This window comes from Mastigoproctus giganteus, chromosome 5, assembly GCF_048544385.1.
Source record: "Mastigoproctus giganteus isolate SK-2022 chromosome 5, ASM4854438v1, whole genome shotgun sequence".
Taxonomy (NCBI): Eukaryota; Metazoa; Arthropoda; class Arachnida; order Uropygi; family Thelyphonidae; genus Mastigoproctus; species Mastigoproctus giganteus.
The window spans coordinates 237,550,217-237,571,136 of NC_143579.1; the positions used below are offsets into that span (position 1 = coordinate 237,550,217).

Below are 20,920 nucleotides of genomic sequence, written 5' to 3' on the forward strand. Positions count from 1 at the left end.
AATTGTAGACCCACTGCTGATCTGCTTCGATCCAGCAAAATATGTTGATTCGTGGCTGCTTCAAAAACATTATTCAGTAACCCAAAGAGGAAGAAAAGAAGTCGGCATAGGACAGAGGTCGGAAACTTATGGCTCGCGAGCCGCATGCAGCTCTTTTAACGTGTAGCTGTAGTTTAACTTTATAGCTCACATGAAGCCAATTTGAAATGGAGTTAGAGGACTTAAAAATCAAGGACATGTGGAGTGCAAGACTAAAATGCCTTAAAACTGAAATTGAGGATTTGGAGAGGCAAAAGGCTGCCCTTGCAATTCTACACAAATGGACAGCGATGGATGAGTTTAAAATACAAGACCAAATTGTGTTCGATGCATGGAGTAGCTTACTGGACACACAAATTTGAAAATATTTGTGTTTGGACTTCTCTCAGTTTTTGGTTCGATGTATTTCTGCAAGCAAATATTTTTGAACATTCACTATGTTAAAAATAAATCAAGAAACTGTCGTCTGAACAATGCAAGCATGTTTAATTACTACATACTGCATGATGTTGAGAGACTCACTCAAGAAGTTCATCAGCAAAAGTCACATTAATTTGTACTTAATTGGATGTTTGTTACGTTTTTTCGGTATTAATAAATAATATTTCAATATATATATATATATATATATATTTTTTTTTTTAAATAAACACCTACCCACTCTATTCCATTTCTTAAAAACTCTTTCCCCCCCCCCAGCTTGAGCTGAGGTGTGGCTCTTTGGATTCTCTCTCTCTTTTTTTAATTAGATCAAAAATGGCTCTTTACTCAAAAAAGGTTGTCCACTTCTGGCATAATGTGTCGGATGAGAACTTAATAAAAATTTGGAAAATTCTACAAAAACTTTATTATGAAATTATTTTTACTTATGTTATTATTTTTTACTTATTTTACTCACATTTTACTTATTTTTTTATATACTTGAATAATAAATTATGCTTAATAAACTGTGTGTTAATATACTTAATTTGTCTAAAAACATTACTACTAAAATAACAATATCAGGGAAAAAAAATTTTCAGGGTACTTTTCATATCCTTTTAAATTTTTCCTGATAGCAAAGAATGAGTACCAGCACCTATTTCTTTACAAAAAAAGCACTGGTGAGCAGTATTAATTAATTTTGCTATTTTTACAAGCTAAACATATGAAATTTTTTCTCCATACCCATAATGAAAAAAAAGTGTCAGAATGCCAAACTTTTCAGTATATAAATAAAAAATACATACATAAATAAATAAGTAAACAGTTTTTAAAATATTGTTTATTATATTTTGTAATTTCATTTTGATGCCTTTTGGTTGGAAGATAGATCTGTGTTGTTTTCTGGATTCTGAAAATTGGCAAGTATGTGGTTATTTGTGTTTTGTGGATGAAATGCTAATCAAACAGGACAGAATTGTAGTACACCTTTAAAATAGAACAAAATATAGTTGAACCAAATCCAGCAGTACATTATTTAGCACCATCTATTTTCTGGCAGTGTTTAAGAAAATAGGTGTCCAGCAAACCACCTGAAAATTAGCAGATTTATTTCTCAGATTTACCAAATTTTTGCAAATTATAGCTGATTGTACAGTGGAGATTTCATCTCATAGCAATAGTTTTTACTGCACTCCAATGATGTTGAAAAATTTGTTAAGAGTTGTCTAATTGCTATTCATGCAGAAGATTAGCAATTTATTGATAATAAGTGATGGATTACTCAATTTATGGGTTTTACGATTCACACACATAGCATTAGACTGAAGCAGCAATATTTACTGTTTGGGGAATGTTTTTAGAACTTCTGTTTTGTTGTTTGTAACCAGTACCAACATAGCAACTTTTATCCATTTGCAGTTGCCACCTCAGAGAAAATTGTGGCCCAGAGAACTGTAGTTTTTCAAAAAGCATACACAAGCCACTATCTATTATGGAAATAATAGATAGTGGATATTTGGAAATAATAGATAATGTATATTGTCAAAAATGCACAGCACTAGGTTTCCAGTGAAGTGCTTGTGGAAAAGTTTTCACTTTTCTTTCCAGAGTATTGTGCACAGTACTGTATATTTTAGCAAAAGCAACATTCATCAACTATGCATGTTGCTTTTGTCTTGAAAAACAGGCTACACATTGTACAAAGTTGCAGTACAAAAATGTAATATTGTTTTCTAGCTTTTTTTTAGTGATTGTAATATGACTATCTGAAATTTGGAAAATTACAAGATCTGGCAGGGATTGAGTCCTGAGGTTGCCAGATTTGAGAGGTCTGATTGCTAATATTGATTTTTTTTTTTTTTTAAATCTCAACATTTTCTGGGTCCTCCCTTTACAAATGTTGAGATTTAAAAAAAAAAAAAAAAAATAGGATATGTTGTATACAAAAAGCTCTCGTAAAGGTATGCAAAAATCTGCCCTGGCAGGTTTTTGCATACCCTGCTATGAATCAAAAATTTTACCCTTAAACTCTGTTTTTAAGTCTTTTGCTATACACTGTTTCAAATAATTTTGAGCCTTCCATAGTATGCTAAGCTATGTGTATGCAACAGATATAATGTGAACATTCCATTGGAAAAATACAAAGAGGTTTACTTTTTAATTTCATTGCTTAATTTAATTGCTTAAAGTAGCATTAATTAATTTTTGACTATTTTACAAACTAAACATACACTGCCCTACCATTAATATCTGAACACCCCCCCTCCTCCATGGATGGGGAAACAGGTCCTAGGCATGCAACACATCACAGAACCTGCTATAAATATGCACACTGGGCTTCGAACAGACAATTGCAAAAGTGGGCATGCAAGATGACATGTTCAACAGAATTAACAGACTTCCAACATGGAATGATAATAGGATGCCACATAAGCAAGTGTACTGTATGAGACATTGCAGTCACTCTGGGGATCCCTAGATCAACGGTTAGTGTAGTCATATCATATGCAAATGGAAGAGAAATGGGACTGAATCTACTAAAAAATGGCCTGGTAAACCCCAAAAACTAACTGAATGGGATGAGAATTCTGCAAAGAACTATACATGCAAATCATAATTTGCCATTGTCTCAAATCACTCAAACCCTCTTTGAGAGTATTGGGACTAATGTCAGCAATAGTACAATATGAAGGACACTCCATGATGTGGGTTACAATGGTTGTGCAGCTGTTCAAAAGCCATTGATCACCTCAACAAATGCTAAACAGCAATTAACATGGTGTAAGGAGCTCAAATCCTGGACTTTAGAGCAGTGGAAAATAGTCTTATAGACAGAGGAGTCGAGGTTTGCACTCTACCAGTCTGATGGCTATCCTGGGTGTGGCGAATGCCAGGGGAACAGTTCCTTCCTTCCTGATTGTATCCTCCCAATAATGAAGTTTGGTGGAGGCAGTGACATGGTATGGAGCTGCTTTTCATGGTTTGGCTTGGGCCCATTAGTCGTTATCGACAAAACCACGAATGCTGTGCAATACCAGGACATCCTGGATTATGCACTTCCAACATTATAGCAATCCTTCAGGGAGAGCCTATACCTGTATCAGCAAGACAACATGCCATGCCATACTGTTCGAGTAATAACAGAGTGGTTTGAGGACATGGGTGTGAAAAGTTGGATTGACCAGCCCAGAGTGTTGATCTAAACCCTATCGAGCATCTTTAGGATGCATTAGATCGTCAGGTAACTGCATGTTGAGATCACCCAAAGAACAAGGCTGAACTGGTGGCTGCATTAAAGGTGGCTGCATACACCTGACATTTATAAAAAGCTGGTTGAGAGTATGCCGCAAAGATTGAAAGCCATCATAAAAGCAAAAGATTTCAGCACGAAATATTAAATGACAGAATAAAAGCTCTTTTTTTTTTTTTTTTTGTCTAAAGGCAGGTGTTCGTATATGAAAAGTAGAACAATGTATGACTGTTGTTTTCTCCAGACCCCAACCCAAAACAAAAAAAAAAGTCTCAGAATGCAATTTACAGTGTATTAAGTTTATGCATTTGGGAGGTTTGAGTTTAGTATTAATTTTTTCTCAACATTCTCATTCTCTATTTCACATGCATACCTACCAGCTGTTCCAATTTAGTCGGAAGTTTTCCGATAATCAAGTGTGCCTTTTGATTTTCTTATAAGTTTACTCTTCTTTTGGTCAGGCTTCTTATTTCAAATATATATATATATATATATATATTTTTTTTTTTTTTTTTATTATTACAACCCTACCAAATCTAATGATATACACCCTAAAGCAGGCATTGTTAGATTACATAGCTCTGCTCATGTTTAGCTTAAGTGTAGTGACTGTGCCAGTCTGAAAAATAGACTGGCACAGTCACTACACAAACAGAAAAACTTGTGCCAGTCTGAAAAACACGGGCTGAAAAACTTGGAATAATTCTGGGAGCTGGGGAAGAACCATACTCCCTCCACATGAGATCAACTAAATATACGTAGTCCCAATTGATGAAACCTTTCGAAATTCCTCTAGTCATCAACCAGATTTTTCCAAATGAGTGACAAGTGGCAAAACCACTATACACTCTTGGAGGACAGCATTAGGTGAAAAAATATATCTGGACTTTGATATCATTTGTTTTGACACATTTGATTTTTGAAATAGAGTTAACTTTTACTATTGTAATTTGGGCCTCCGTAGCCGAGTGGGCAGGAGCGGGAGTGCAGTAGCACACGCCCTTTGAGTAGACCGGGGTTCAAGCCCCGACTGCTGAATACGGTCGATCTGCCAACCCGCATTGGACCAGCGTGGCAGATTATGGTCCATTTCCCTCAGCATGAATTGTTGAGGAGGCTTCCATCCTGCAGTGGGTTGATAATGGCTGCACTTTACTTTTACTTATTGTAATTTGAATACTTTATTATTATTATTCTTTTTTGTAAGTTGTATTAATGACTGAGGTGGAATTTAGTTGCCATCATTATTACATTGTTGGGTAAAGTGACGTATTGTAGTTGTATTTCCCAGATTAGTTATTTTACTTCTCTAAGTTCCATGTTATTGTAGTTTTATTAAATCAAATTAACTAAAATTTTCTGATAAAAGGATTCTGATAAAAGGAGAAATGAACCCAGAAAACCCTAAAATAATTCCAACCCTATAATTTAAATAAAAATTAACCAATTTTTAGATAAAAACCCTTCCAACTCAAGGAGATCAGCTTAGCAGTTGTCTTTAGACCTTACCTTGCTGCTCTGCTCTGCTCTGCTTGAATTAGAAATAAATTATTGAATAACAGGTGCTTCTTTTTGACATATAGGTCAAATAATAATAAACTAAAATAACAAAACATACAGTAATCCCTGTACCCCTTGCTTTTTCCTATTTTTCTTTTGGGTGTTTATTTTAGTTTATTGTTATTTGGCAAAAATGTATATATATATATATATATTGTAGGAATTGCCTTAAAAGGTACCTTTTAAGGTACTTTGTTAATTCCCACAATAAGCAGTTAGATAACATTGCCATTTATTATTTTGACTACACTTAAATTAACATGAAATAGACAAGAAAAAAATTCTATAAACTAGTAATAGGCATTTATTTATATGCATGTATGGGTGGGGGGGAATACTAGTCAGTGAGCCTCATGAGGTAAGTTTCATAGGAGAAAATTAACATAATTTATTTCATAAAAACAAACTAAATTTGTTATTAAATATGACACTGCACTGCATAAAGCAAAAATATTTTTCTGGTGCATTCAGGATTACTGCACATGGTGGCCCTCTTTGTGTGTCTACCACATAGCATGTAAAGTAAGTAAACTAAATTTAAGATGATAGATGCTAGGACAAATGTTAAATTAAATATATATGTTAAAAAAATTACTGAACGGATGGAAGAATGAATCTGATGGAATGATTCATGGCATTTTGAGGAAAATAATTCAAGGATATTTCACTAATCAGCATAATTTGCTAATGAAAGGGCACTTTGAACAGTGACCCTCCCAACTCAAGAGATCTGCTTAGCAATTGTCCTTAGAAAACCAAACTGCCTCTGAACTGTTAGTGATTAACTAAGAATGAAATACAGAACACTCTTCTTTTTCTTCTTTATCTTCGCCTTCTTCCCATGCTTATATGGGGTTGGCATTTCCATCCTTAATTCTTTTCCTCCATTCCTCTCTATCCTGGGCTTCCTCTCTCCTCCATCCTCTCTCTTTTAAATCCTCTGCTACATTGTCCTTCCATCTCAGCTTAGGTCTACTCCCTCTTCCTCTTCCCTGTCACCTCCAACTTTTCACACCTCATCCCCCACATACTTCTCAATTCTTCGTTCCACATGTCCAAGCCACCTCAACCTAGATTCTTGCATTTTTTTACTCAGAGGCCCCACCTTAACTGTATCTCTGATGTAGTCATTTCTTATCCTGTCCTTCCTTGTCACACCACACATCCATCTTAACATCCTCATCTCTGCCATTTCCATTTTGTTCTCCTGGGCCCTTGTAATTGCCTATGTCTCAGCACCATACATCAATGCGGGTCTAACCACAGTTTTATACACTCTTCCCTTCATTCTACAATTTACTTTCTTATCAATTTAATTTCTTACCACTCATCTTTCTCCAGTTCAACCATCCACATTGCACTCTATGCTGTATTTCTGCACTCAATCCTCCATCCCTCTCTATGTTCGATCCCAGATACTTAAATTTCGAAACTGATTGTAGCTTTTCCTCCTGCAGTTTTATAGAACTCTCATCTTCTCCATTCAATACCATATATTCTGTCTTTGTTCTACTTATCCTCATGCCTCTCTCTTCCAACGCTTTCCTCCATTCCTCCAGTATCTTCTCTACCTTTCCTTGGGATGGTTTGCACAGTACGATGTCATCTGTGAACAGCATACTCCATGGTGCTCTACTCTTCACTTCTCTCACCAGCACATCCATTACCAGATCAAACAGATATGGGCTCAGAGCTGATCCCTGGTGCAGTCCAGCTTCTATAGTACTCTTAACCTGAGTCACAGCTCCCTTGTACATTTCCTTCACAAGCCTTACATACTTTTCTGATGCACCCTTCTTCCTCATGCATTTCCATACCTCTTGTCTGGGCACTCTATCATATGCTTTTTACAGATCTATGAACACCATGTGCAACTCTACTTGTATCTTCCTATATCTTTCCATCATATGCCTTAAAGCAAAGACCGCATCTGTTGTTCCTCTTCCCAGCATGAAACCAAACTGTTCCTCTCCTATTTCCATCTCCCGCCTTATCCTTCCTTCCACAATTCTTTCCCAAATCTTCATCGAATGAGACAAATAATTTTATTCCCCTGTAGTTCCCACATTCCCGCACATCACCCTTTCCTTTATACTGTAGATTGGCACAAGTATACTTTCTCTCCACTCATCAGGTATCCTCTCCTGCTGCCACAGTTTTTCCATATAAAGTCCCATAGAATATCGATCCCTTCTTCGCCCAGACTTCTCCATACCTCTACTGGTATCTGATCAACACCTACTGCTTTCCTCCTCTTCATTTTTCTGAGTGTGCTTTCCACTTCTTTCCTGCTTATTCCTTTCACTACTCTTTCAATCGTCTCTCCATCCTCACATAATGCTCTTGGGTTTTCCTCATTTAATAACTTCTTAAAATAGTCTTTCCACCTTTCCTTAACCTTCTTTTTGTCCTGTATAACCACTCTCCTCTCATCTTTTATCTGTTTTATTGATAAGTCCTTTGATGCCTTATCTCTCGCTTTTGGCTATTCTCATCAATTACCTATCTCCATCTTTCCTTTCCAGTTCCCCCTAGCCCTCATCCACTGCCCTTGCTATTGCCACAGCCCTTTTTGCCTCCTTATTTGCTAATTTATATGCTTCTTTATCTTCCTGGCCACCTGTTAAATCCCATCTTTTCTTCATCTCCTTTTGTTTTATCACCGATTACACTTCCTCATTCCACCACCAAGCCTCTTTTCCCTCATGCACCCCCTTTCCTAATGTTTTCCCCAACAACTCTTCTCCAACTTTCCTTATGATACAACTATTTAGCTTCCACCACTCTTGCACATCTTCCGGTAACTTTATTCCTTTTAGCACCTTTTCCCTAAACTCCTTCCTCTTTCAATCTCCACCATTTTATCCTTTTCTTCCTGTCTTGAATATTTTCTGCTTTTGCCTGCTGCAGCCTCCCAATCAACCACAAACAATCTAGTTGTGCAGACACACTTTCTCTGTTTATCACCTTGCTGTTCCTCATTTCCTTTAGATGCCTCCTACGGCACATGATATGGTCAATGTGGCTTGTCCTTTCCCCACTCTTGTATCAGCTGGCTTTCTTTCTTTTCGAAGTAGGTGTTAACTATCGCCAGGTTGAATGCCACTGCGTGTTCTACTGTCCTCTCCCCTTCTCTATTTCTTTCCCCAATACTCCACCTTCCATACACTCTTCCTTCCTCTCTTTTGCTTCTTCCTAAATGTCCATTTAAATCGCCCCCAACAATCAACCTCTCTTTCTCAGGTATTGCCATGACCCCTTGATCCATTTCCATCCAAAAAAACTGACCTTTTCTTCTTTCCCGCATCGTACTTGCGGGGCATACACACATACTATTGTGGTCAAGTGTCTACCCACTTCCAGTTTGATGCTCATAATCCTATCACTCCTGTTAACCTCACACACTCCATCTTTTAACTCCTTATCAACTACAATACCTACTCCATTTCTTCCTCTCTCATCTGCTCCCCTAAAGAACAACTTGTACCCTTCACCGAGCTCTTTTGCTTTATTTCCCTTCCACCTTGTCTCTTGTAGGCATAGGATCTTCACTCTTCTTCTTTGCATCAAATCCACAATCTGTCTACTCTTTCCATTCATCGTCCCAATGTTCCTATTCTAACACTTTTCATCCTCTTCTTCTTCTCTAACTGGACTAACTTCTTTAACCGAACCCGTCCTTTGTTTGGTAGCCCTGACCCTTTTCCCACAGTTTCCGGGTGACGTGACTGCGTGTCACTTATGGGTACGCCCTAGCCATTCCACATCTATTTTCCGTCATTCTATCATTTTATTTTTTTAAAGGTATAGTTTTTTATGGCTGGATGCCCTTCCTGATGCCAACCCTCACCATTTATCCGGGCTTGGGACCGGCACCTGCTGAGACTGGCTTGCCCCCCTCGGTGGCTGGCTTAAATATAGAACACTGCTCTCCTTGAATTATAGATAAAATATTGAATAACAGGTGTAACTGGCGCCTCCGTAGCCAGGTGGGAAGGAGCAGCAGTGCTTAGCACACGCTTCTTGATTAGACCAGGGTTCGAGCCTGTCACCACCAAATACGGAGGATGCAGAAAGGTTAGGGAATGACCACCGCATATCCCGGAGCAATATGGCCTTAGCATTAGCATTTAGCATTAGTAGAGGCATTTGATGCAAGAAAGCAAGCTTATGCAGCATCAGCCAAAAAAAAAAAAAAAAAAAAAAAACCACTTCCACTTCACCCCTCTGTTCGTTCAAAATACCTGTCCAGCTGAGCCTTAAACTTATTTAGGCTGTCAACCTCCACCACAAGGGATGGGAGTCTGTTCCACCAACCAACCACCCGCTGGCTAAAGACAAATTTCCGCACATCTATCCTACATCTGTCTTTCCTCAATTTGAATTTATGCCCTCTCAGGTGATTTTTCTGAGCTAGAGGAAGAATCCCATCAGCATTGAGCATGCTTAAACCATTCAAGGCTTTATACACCTCTATCAGATCACCTCGCTGGTGCCTAGTCTCCAGACACTGTAATTTGCAAAACTTAAGCCTTTTTTCGTAAGAGCACCCCTTTGTTCCATTCACTAATCTTGTTGCCCTTCTCTGTACAACAAGATTAGTTGCCTTAGTTGCTAATGCTCCTAAAAACCAAATAACAAACAAACAAACAAACAACAGGTGTAACGTTTTGACATATAGATGAAATAATAATAAACTAAAATAACAAAACATACAGTTATCTCTGTTCCCCTTGCTTTTTGCTTTCTATTTTGGGCGTTTATTTTAGTTTACTGTTATTTGGCCAAAACAAATTAAAGATAAATTTATTTATTCTTAATTTGTATTGCATTTTTATATTAATCACAAGTTTTAATAGTTTTATGAAAGAACTATTATCTTTACATGTTCATTATTTCAGTATTTGATATATAAAAAAAAAGCAGTTGTTTATGCATGGGTAATGCACTTCCATCATTTCTACTACTCATGTAGTATGCATGCATCATTTAATTATATCTCATATTGTGAATATCTTCAAAATGAGTGGCTGGGGTATTGCACTGCTTTGAATAAGTAACACTTCACCAGTGGAGAAGACTAATGTTACTTATTCTTGGCAGATAGCAACACCAAGACGGTACCGTTTCGAAGCTTTTTGGCTTGCTCATCGATGGATGGACAGGTACCCTGTTGAAATAGTGACAACCTGGTTATGAAGTATAGCTCCACAATATGAGAGATGCTTGATTGTGTATGTGGTTTAATCTAAAAATATTTCTTGACTGAATATCTAAGAGTATGAAAAAGATATGAATATATGTTGAATGATTTTGTTTGCGAAAAGATCATTTAGAAAGTAACTATCAAGGTTTTTTTTTTTTTTTTTTTTTGAGAATATTTAATCCAAAACACAGATTTGTTACACAACTATGTCTAGTAACATTGACATTTCCACATAATTGTCATAATTTAATGTTCCTCTCAAAGAACTCTTGTTTCTGTCCCATAAGGGTTTTGTTTTATGTGCATGACTTTGGCATTCCTTGTAAAATAAAATGTTTCGTGGATATCATTTAAAAGAAATGAATAGATCTGAAAATGCAAGATCTGTTCTATATGAGTTATATTCCAAAATTTCCCATCTGTTTTTCTGGATCCACTCAAGTGATACATAGTTGCCTGCAACTGTGTGTGAAGTCATTTTGGCACACATCAGAATGACACTATCTGTCCAAAGTCCATGGTGTTTTTGGCAAATTGCAGCCTTCCGAGCAACTGTGTGTGAAGTCATTTTGGCATACATCAGAATGACACTATCTGTCCAAAGTCCATGGTGTTTTTGGCAAATTGCAGCCTTCCGATTCTCCAGTGTTTGGCAGTATTGTTCTGTATTAATGGTGGTTCCTTGGTCCACAAAAGCATTCTGATACCATACTGATCCCAAAAAAAAAAAAAAAAAAATGGCCATCATTTGGCTTATTGAAGTAAATAAACATTTTTTTTTTTTTTTTTTTTTTTTGTTTCAGGGAAGTCAGCTGTTTTTACATCATTGATCTGATGCAACCAAGTTTCATTCCTTGTCACATTCTATTCAGCAGTTGGTCACCATCTTCACTTTGGAGTTGGTGTTACTGGCATAATCCCATGCACATTCCCTTGTGATTGTGTAACACCTGTCATAGAATAAAGTTGTAATGTTGCAATTGTTCTGCAATTTCACAAATATTAACACATTTGTTTTCAAATATTCTTTAAAAAAATTTTTTTCAATAAATAATTCTTTGCTTCAGTTTTGCTTGTGCCAATTTTTGCAGCCCTCTTGTTTATCAGCAATGATATTCTGACCATTCCCAAACTCCTGGCACCAAAAAAATCTTGCTGATGTAATCATTTCTTCATGTACTTTTGCAAATGCTGTATTTCAGTGTTTGCCTCATAAAAATTGAATAACAGGGTTCTTCAGTGTTGTATGTCCAACTTTTAGTAGCCATTTTAAGTTGTGTAGTCATTCTGAATGTACATAAATGAATGCAGTACTATTTGTTGTTATTTTATGAACTGTGGATGCATACCTGCATTTGTATAACATTCTTTTCTGAATTCAATCTTTTTTTAGAAAAAAAAAAAAAACTTGAAAGTTACTTTGCCAGATGCCCCTTGTATAATAAAATTATAATTTTAAAAAAGTATATAAAACGTATATATATAAAGTATATGAAGTATATAAAGTATATAAAAAGTACATATATATATAAAGTATGTGAAGAGAGAAATGTCTTACGCTCATCAAGAATATAACCCAGGCTTTTCTGTTATTTTCTATGGAGAACATTATTTCCAATTATTTCCACACTGTATTAATCATGTAACTTGAGGGAGACCTGTGTAATATATTCTTACTAATTAAAAGTATCATCTGTGATGAGTGCAAAGTTATAGTATAGTATTAAAGTAATTTAGAAATGTAGAAGAAATGGTGCTTAAAATTTAAATAATTTTTTATTTAAATTTTAACATACTCAGATTGCTTAAAATAGGTCTCTCTCTCTCTCTCTCTCTCTCTCTCTCTCTCTCTCTCTCTCTCTCTCTCTCTCTCTCACACTCACACTCACAGAATGATTTATAACTAAACTGAATGTTTTCTGTTATTTTTGTCATTACAGAAAACTAGCATTTGTTATTTAGCCTTTCCTGATTCAAATTCAGGATGTATGGGAGATACTCAGTTCCATTTTCGAATCCGTCAGTGTCCAGTGAGAAGATCTTTGTGGCCCATTCATGAAGATTATAATAGGCTGTGTCCTTCTCCTTTGCAAGTATGTAAAAGTAAATAAATAAATAAATTAAAAACACTCCCCCCCACACACACACAGTAAACTCCCATCATAACATTGTTTATAGCACTATTCCATACTTTTAACACCCTTTTCTTCTGGTCTCATGGAGGTTCTCTCACACACACACACACACACACACACACACGCTTGCACGTATGTGCATAGGGAGTTATAAAATTTTGACCTTGTTGGGTTGATAATAGTTTTTCTTTTTCAGATTTGAGTTATATTTCAAAGATCAATGATGCATGTACTCCTCAAGAGAAGGTTGAATTAGTGTTGCTATGTATAGCTGGAATGAGCCATAGAGATTTCTGCCAAATTTCAGAATATATTCAGAAATATCTGTGCTTGACTGAAATTCTTTTGGTAAAATACTAAGCGACTGAAAGAAATTGGTTCTGTTGCAGATCGGAAGTACACTAGTTGATCTGGACTAGTACGGATGATAGCAAGGCTGTCAGCATTCTTACCAACCACACAGCAAATTCTGGTTTTTCCTTATTAAAAGTTGCAGTAGAAATATATTTGGTGTTCCTATATTTGGAAGTTACTATCAGATGACACTTAGAGTCATATTTGATCTGATATTTTTTCATAATATGAACTATTTATGACTAGCCATGTGCCTTTATATTTCCTGCACATGCTGCTCATTGCATTCATGCCAATGGTTTACCATCCCTGGTACGTATAATCAAAAAATATATATACAAACTATGATATTACACATACAGTATATATACGCTCAGTAATCACTGAATTATAATCACCTACCTAATACTGTTATCCATGTCCAACACAGTATTAGGTAGGTGGCCATAATTCAGTGATCACTGAGCATATATATATGTATATACACTATATGTGTAATATCATACTTTGTACGTATATTTTTTGATTATATGTACCGGGGGATGCTAAACCATTGGTATGAATCCATGAGCATCATGCACAGGAAAATATATGGGCATGGCCACCCATAAATAGTTCGTATTAGGAAAAAAATTTTTATTTGAAGACATTTGTTTTACAGTGTTAGCTACATCTGCCATTGAAAAACAACTATAATTATGTGCAGAATTATACAGTAAAGAGTTCTTATTAGAAACTTTCTAAGTTTTATTATCTTTTTTATAATAATAATAAAAATTAGTTATTAATTTTAGTCATTTTTTTTCTATGACATGCGAAAAATTGTTACATTTTTGTTTTGACTTATTTTTGGCATACATAGTGGAAAAGTTTTTTGTTATTGCTGTTATATACAATTAAAGGATGTATTGTAATAGCCACAAGTATAGAATTCATATCTGTGGCTTCTGTATTTGCTGTTCTGTTTATTCCCAGCAACTTCACTTATTTTATATGTTTCATAATCATGGAGTGAATATTTTTGTTTTGTAATCAAGTAGCCATCATGTATCCACAGGTTTTTTACTTACAGCAAATTCTTACTAGCAGGGTTGGATTCTGAATATAGAAATTATAAATTACTTAAATTAATTCTCTTCATAATGAAAATGGGAATTTTTTTTTTTTTACCAATAACTGGTATTTTATTATTTAAAAAAATATTCTCACCAAAATTTATGTACTTGTCAATATATACACCCAATTTTTATACCCCCCCCCCCTTATAAGTCTTTTGGTTGCTCTTGGCACAGTTGATTGGGCCATATGGTCATTCACTGACTGTTTAGAATTGCCTTTCCAGATCATTTTTTCAGTGCTCCAAGAACATTAAAATTACAATGCACCAAGTCCAGATTGTACAAAGAATTTCCAGTCACATTTTCAGTAGTTTCTGGATGGCTGCCATAGCGTGTTGAGGTGTGTGGTTATGCATTTTTGTGTAACAAAATATCAAACATTCAAATGTAAACATCTGGGTTTCATGTTTTTGCTGGCGTGCTGTAGATCAACTTTAAGGATTAGTGCATCATCTTGTAAGTTGATTTTCACCTATATACATAAAATAGCACAGCAAAAGCAGCTCCTGTGCAGAGGTGAAAATTAACTCAGAAATCATTCATTCCCATGGTGAAGAAATTCAAAACTTTCTCACTGCTTTTGAAATTATTCAGTTTACTCAGTTATGGAATGACTGATCTTTTCACTGCATGCTGCCCTGCTTGTTCTCTGGTTTAACATGCCTGCACCATGTCACATCCAGTTACTGTTCAATCCAAGAAGTAGTTCCTTTTTTCTTCATATTGCATTATGTATTGCATACAGTTCCATTTGCAAACATTTTTGTTTATTATTGGGACACTTTTGAATTTGCACTGCACTTGTACTGCAATCTATTATTGATAATGGTGTAGGCAGACCTATTGGGGAGGGTCATCCTTAGCAGTTTCTCTTCCTTTACAGAAACAATTTGCCCATTCATGCAGCCATGAGTATGACATTTGGTTATTGATGTACACCTTTTCCATATGCTGGTAAATTTCTACTAGAAAGACATGTTCTGCTCTAAGAAACTGAGTAGCACTGCATTGGGTTAATTTGGGAAATTTTTCTCATCACTCTTAATTCTATAGTGCTTCTGCTGATACACATCACACCCCACTCATACAGGACATCCAATGTCATTAGGGTAAGGGAATAGCGTGTCTTGCTTGCTTCACTGCTGCTTTTAATGCTTCTGTAGAATGTACTTTGTTCAGTAGAGGCATTTGTACCAATTCCCAAATTTATACCCATGCCAGTGCATTGGCAAGATCCAAAAATTTTTTGCAACGTGATCACTGAGTAACAATTTGTACTAGCTGATGAATTCAACATAAGCTGTTAAGTGACTTTGCCATTGTTCTGTTTCATTTTGACTCTTGCGTATATATTATGTGTGCATGTCATTCTGTATAGGGGACAATATTTTGCATATCTTGTATATCAAGTCACAAAGGAGGTTAGGCAGGCGAAGGCAGATTACAAGAAATCTTTGGCAAAGGATGCAAAGAAAAGCAGCAGAGTTCTTTACTTATGTAAACTCTAAAAGGAAAGGGATGAATCAGATTGGTCCACTTAACATAGATGGTTTGACTATTGATGATCATGCTCAGGTAGCTGATAAACTTAATGAGTATTTTGCATCTACATTCACACCAGGAGTTATTCAAGGAGGGGAATGCTAGAAGTTTATCTAACTCCAACAGGGAACTAAGTGATTTTGTAATAACTGAGAGCAATGTGGAGGAGAAATTGTTGAAGTTAAATATAAGGAAGGCACCTGGGGTGGATGGGATCTATCCAGTTATATTAAAGGAGGCAGCAAAGGAAGTAAACAAATTCTTGGCCATAATTATGAGAGCTTTCTTAGATTCAAGGGAGGTCCCCATGGACTGGAGGTGTGCAAATGTATCCCTAATTCACAAAGGGGGTTCAAAAGGTGACACAAGTAACTATAGACTGTTAGTTTAGCTTGTGTTCCAGGGGAAAATAATGGAGTCATTGGTTAAAGAAGCATTACAGGATCATCTAGACAAGACTGCAGTAGCAGTTAAGATACAGCATGGATTTGTTAAAGCGAGGTCTTGTCTCACCAATTTGATTAGATACTATGATGTGGTCACAAAGGAACTGGATGCAAAAAATAATTTTGATATCATATACTTGGATTTCAGAAAAGCTTTTGATACTGTTGCACGTGGAAGGCTGCTGTACAAATTGGAGTGCTATGGCATTAAGGGCAAGTTGCTACAATAGATAAAAGGATGGTTGAGTGGAGATGACAGAGAGTGGTAATCAGTGGACTAATGTTATTAGTGGAGTTCCCCAGGGTTCGGTGCTGGGTCCATCGTTGTTTTGTGTATTCATCAACGATATTGATGAGGATATATCAGGCTTAATGTCCAAGTTTGCAGATGATACAAAGGTTGGCAGGGTTGTTAAAGACAGTATGCTACTGCAAATGGATCTAGATAAGTTGGGCAAATGGGTTGAGAAGTGGCAATTGAAGTTTAACATTGACAAATGCAAAGTACTGCAAATGGGTAGCAGTAACCCCAGAGAAACGTACCAACTGTGTGGTACTACACTCAGGGAAGTGGAGAGTGAAAAAGACCTGGGGATAATTGTGAAGTTTGCTGAGCAATGTGCTGAAAGGCTGCCAGAGCAGGTCATGGAGTCTTGTCAGAGGTCAGGCCACACCTTTAATGCTGTGTACAGGTCTGGAGGCCTCAATTTAGGAAGGATGTAGAGTTGCTAGAACAAGTACAAAGAAGGGCAGCAAGATTGCTGAGGGGAACAAACGGGTGCTCTTACCAAGATAGACTGAAGTTCTGCAAATTGCAATGACTAGGCACCTGCGAAGTGATCTTATTGAGGTGTATAAAGACTTTTACGGGTTGAAAAAGCTCAATGCTGATGGGATTCTTCTTCTTGCTCAGATTAAGAACCTGAGAGGGCATAGATTCAAACTGGGTAAAGACAGTTGTAGAATAGATGTGTGGAAATTTGCTTTTAGCCAGTGGTAGTTTTTTTTTTTTTTTTTTTATGAAAACCCCAAACACGAAAGGTATCAAAACCTATAGTACTTAGTACCGTGCATGGGTTGAAGGAGAAGTATGGGGGGGAGGGGGATGCCAGAAACTTTGCTCTAGAGACTAAACATGGGTTTCACCACTTCAAGCCTCCAATAAGGAAAGTGGTGGTATTTCACCGGTTGATGAAAGTCATCTACCAGATTGCTGGAACAGACTTCCATCTCTTGTTGTGGAAGTTCATAGCTTAAATAAATTTAAGGCTGAGCTGGATAAGCATTTGGAGTGAATAGATTAGTGAAATGGGATGGGTTTTTTTTTTTTTTTTTTTTTTTTGGCTGATGCTGCATAAGCTTACTTTCTTGCATTGTATGCCTCTGCTAATTATATGGTGGTAAGTAGGTTGGTGCAGAGCAAATCCAACAATGTGGGCATATGCAATTTCTCCTGTATAGGAAATGTTTGCTGAATGAAATTTTTGTCTGCCTGGTGAACTAGGCTAACATTTTTTTTGATCCCTGGGTATGTTACTTTTCTCTTTATGTAGGATAAAATTTACATACTAATGAAGCTACACTATTTTTTATTTACTTGCAGTATGCATAACTATAATAATATGACCAATAAATCTGACAAATTCCAATATGTAAGAAGGATCAATTTGCAAGATTGCCAGTTTAAAGAAATTTAACTGTAATAAGTATATATATGTGGATTACTATACAAATATGAATAATATAATTTTTTTATATACAGATAGATGGTGCTTACTTTCATGGCTTTGTATACTTCAGGCAAGTGAGAGACAGGTCAGTAAGAAGGGGATATTTTCAAAAGGTAGGTTTATTTAATTTTTTTTAAATGAAAAGCTCTTTTTGTTCATTTTATATAATATTATAGATATTGTCTTGTGAAAGCAACTGTTCAGTTTTATTAGGTTCCCAATGTTCATCTTAGGCACTAGTTGGAATGAAATAGCCTGAAATGAAATAGGTTAGAATCTAAAATACTTCTAGACTATTAAAATATTTGAAGTTAAACTATTTTAAATGATATATCAAACATACTCCTATCCTCATAGAATTTATTTGATTATGTAAAAATTTTCTCAACTTTACAGTTTCTCTGAAATTTTTTGTGTGGTTTTTTTTTTTTTATTGGTTTTGAAATCACAAATAAACTACAAGAAAAATTATCTGCAAAAGTTCCTCCATTTTAGTAACTACCTGTCGGGAGATTAGAATTCAAGGTAAATATGACCATAGAACAAAAGAATTGGAAGCAGGGCAAAAAGAGATGGAGATTATTGTTATTCTTATTTTATAATAACTGTTCTTGTGTAATTATTTTTTTAGTTTCATGCTTCTGGCAGTTTTGCTGTAAGGAGTATTTCAGGCTGTTCTTTGTATTTAATTTCTCATTACTCTTTGAAAGTACAGTAAACCTCCACTATTCGTAGGAGTTACGTTCCTGAGAAATGTCGCGAATACCGAAAACACGAATACTGAGTTATGGCTCCCATAGTAATAAAGGGGTTCCGTTCCAAAGTATGAAATATATAAGAAAAACTAGTCTAAAATTTTGTCTATGTACATAGACAGTACATTGTGAAATGCAAGCATATGGCATCGAAATGAAAATAAGAAACAATTTAATATTAAATGTAATATTTATTAGAAATTTCAAACAAATCTTTCAAACCAGTGCCTTTGCTAGCGAAAAAAACTGATCCCGCCAGTGCTATCACCAGTTTCGCTAAAGTGTTGATAAAGGAGTTTTGCCTTTTCATGAATGATGAGTGAACTTAACGGAATTTTATTTTGAGTTCGGTCTTCTATCCACAGATTTAAAGCTTTTTCCATTTTTTCTAATTTAACATCACGAGTTACAGAGCAAATTTTTGAAGCAATTAGCGCGTTTTCACGGACACTAATGGCAGATTTTTTCTTCCAATTTTTTGATTGATTGTACCGTTGACTCATTGATTTTATAATGTTTTGCCACTGAGGAGACACTTTCACCATTAGAAATTTTGTCTAATAACTCAATTTTATTCGCTAATGTCATCACCTTCTTTGATATTTTCACATTTCTCTTGTTATTTGTAGCCATATGTTTGTACGGGTTAGAAAGAACTTGTCCACAATAAAGTCACTTTATTCCGTTAACATGCTCGAAAAAGTCTGTTTTACATTGCAAAACAGTAGATTTATCACTTTTGTAAGCGTATCAATTTATAAATTGATAAATTTATTCAATTTATAAGCATATAAATTAAAAGCAAACGACGAAACCTTCCATGACAAGCGCATAACACATACTGAACAAGGATTAGCGAGAAACATCCACGCTCGCGATTTTGTCACCCCTCTCCCCCCCACCCACTGAGTGCTATTTTGACCGGGAAAGATAATTTTAGCCACGCCCATGTTTTTTTATGGCGAAAAATATTCACGGCGCTTTAAAATTCACATTTTTTTAGGTTTCATTTTATATTAAATCAGCTATCGCGAAACCGCAAATACAGATACCGTTAATAGCGGGGGTTTACTGTAAATAAATTTTAAATTAGAATTTTTATTATTAGTTTCCTTGGTTGATTTAATCCATCAAAAGTTGTGCGAGTAGGAAACCAATCTTTGGGGTGTGGGGGACCCACTGTTGTGCTTCTGTGCTCTCCTATATCTTTCAAGGACATCCTGAAGGATAGGTCAATAGTAGTAAACTTCATTTAGTCTGGACTGAATCATGGTCCACATGATCTCTAAGTAGTTCCGAACCCCATGCTTTTTCTTATGTAATTATTTTGGAAATGAGTTTAGCCATACCATAGTGAAGTAGACTACAGTAATGTGAATCACCTGGAATGGTGAAATGCTCATAAAACCAGAAATTTCACATCTGAATGCAAGAGTAAAGTACTCCTAAACTTTGCTATTAGCAAAATTTTGCTTATGTAATTATTTTGGAAATGAGTTTAGCCATACCATAGTGAAGTAGACTACAGTAATGTGAATCACCTGGAATGGTGAAATGCTCATAAAACCAGAAATTTCACATCTGAATGCAAGAGTAAAGTACTCCTAAACTTTGCTATTAGCAAAATTTATTTTTATCTTGATTTTTGTTAATAGTTAAATTTATTTTTGTCTTCATTTTTGTTAATAGTTAAATTTATTTTTGTCTTCATTTTTGTTTAGTATGTATTTTAGCCATGTATTTATTAAACATTATTGTTTTAGGAAAGTAATATGAGTTAGAAATGACATATACTAGATACCAAAAAGGAAAGGTTTTTTTTCAAAAAGTTACCTATTGTAACTTACTGTGAGCATAAAAATTTATTTTTAAAGTAGTCATAATATTAATAACTACAGAAAATGTAATTTGTTCAGGAATATTCACATGTAGCAGTGTTATAAGTTATAATGTTACAAGCATTTACTTTAGTACTTATCATTTTGCTTAGTTATTTTGTGTTGCATATGTATTTGTATTGAAATTATTTTTTTCACAGTCTGTAGTGTTGCTGACCCGGCTTCCCTTTACTAGTTTGTTTAATGAAGTGTTATCAGTACTGGCACCCCAGTTTTTTGAAAATGGTGAACCATCAGTTGAATCAGGTAATGCATTTTTGGATATATTTTTATGTAGTTTTAGTTAAAGTAACTTCAGCAAGTTGGATGCTCTGCAATAGTAGCAAGGCATACATACATTAAATCTGTTTTGCTTTCTAATTGCAGTGACTGGTAATCTATTCACAGACATTAAATAATTGTCCACTTGACAAAGCGACATTCTTTCACTTTATTTTATTTTCATTTCAACTTTCTAATTAAGC

At 35.5% G+C, this 20,920-nt stretch overlaps 1 protein-coding gene across 1 annotated transcript in view; it reads left to right on the forward strand.

The window, feature by feature from the left end:
- The window catches only part of LOC150086309 (protein DENND6B), a 116,688-nt gene that overhangs the window by 16,100 nt on the left and 79,668 nt on the right, over nt 1-20,920 (forward strand). The window contains exons 3-5 of the mRNA XM_090373825.1: nt 12,419-12,571; nt 17,836-17,916; nt 20,597-20,702. Coding sequence (XP_090229951.1) covers nt 12,419-12,571; nt 17,836-17,916; nt 20,597-20,702 — 340 coding nt within the window. The remainder of the gene's footprint in view (nt 1-12,418; nt 12,572-17,835; nt 17,917-20,596; nt 20,703-20,920) is intronic.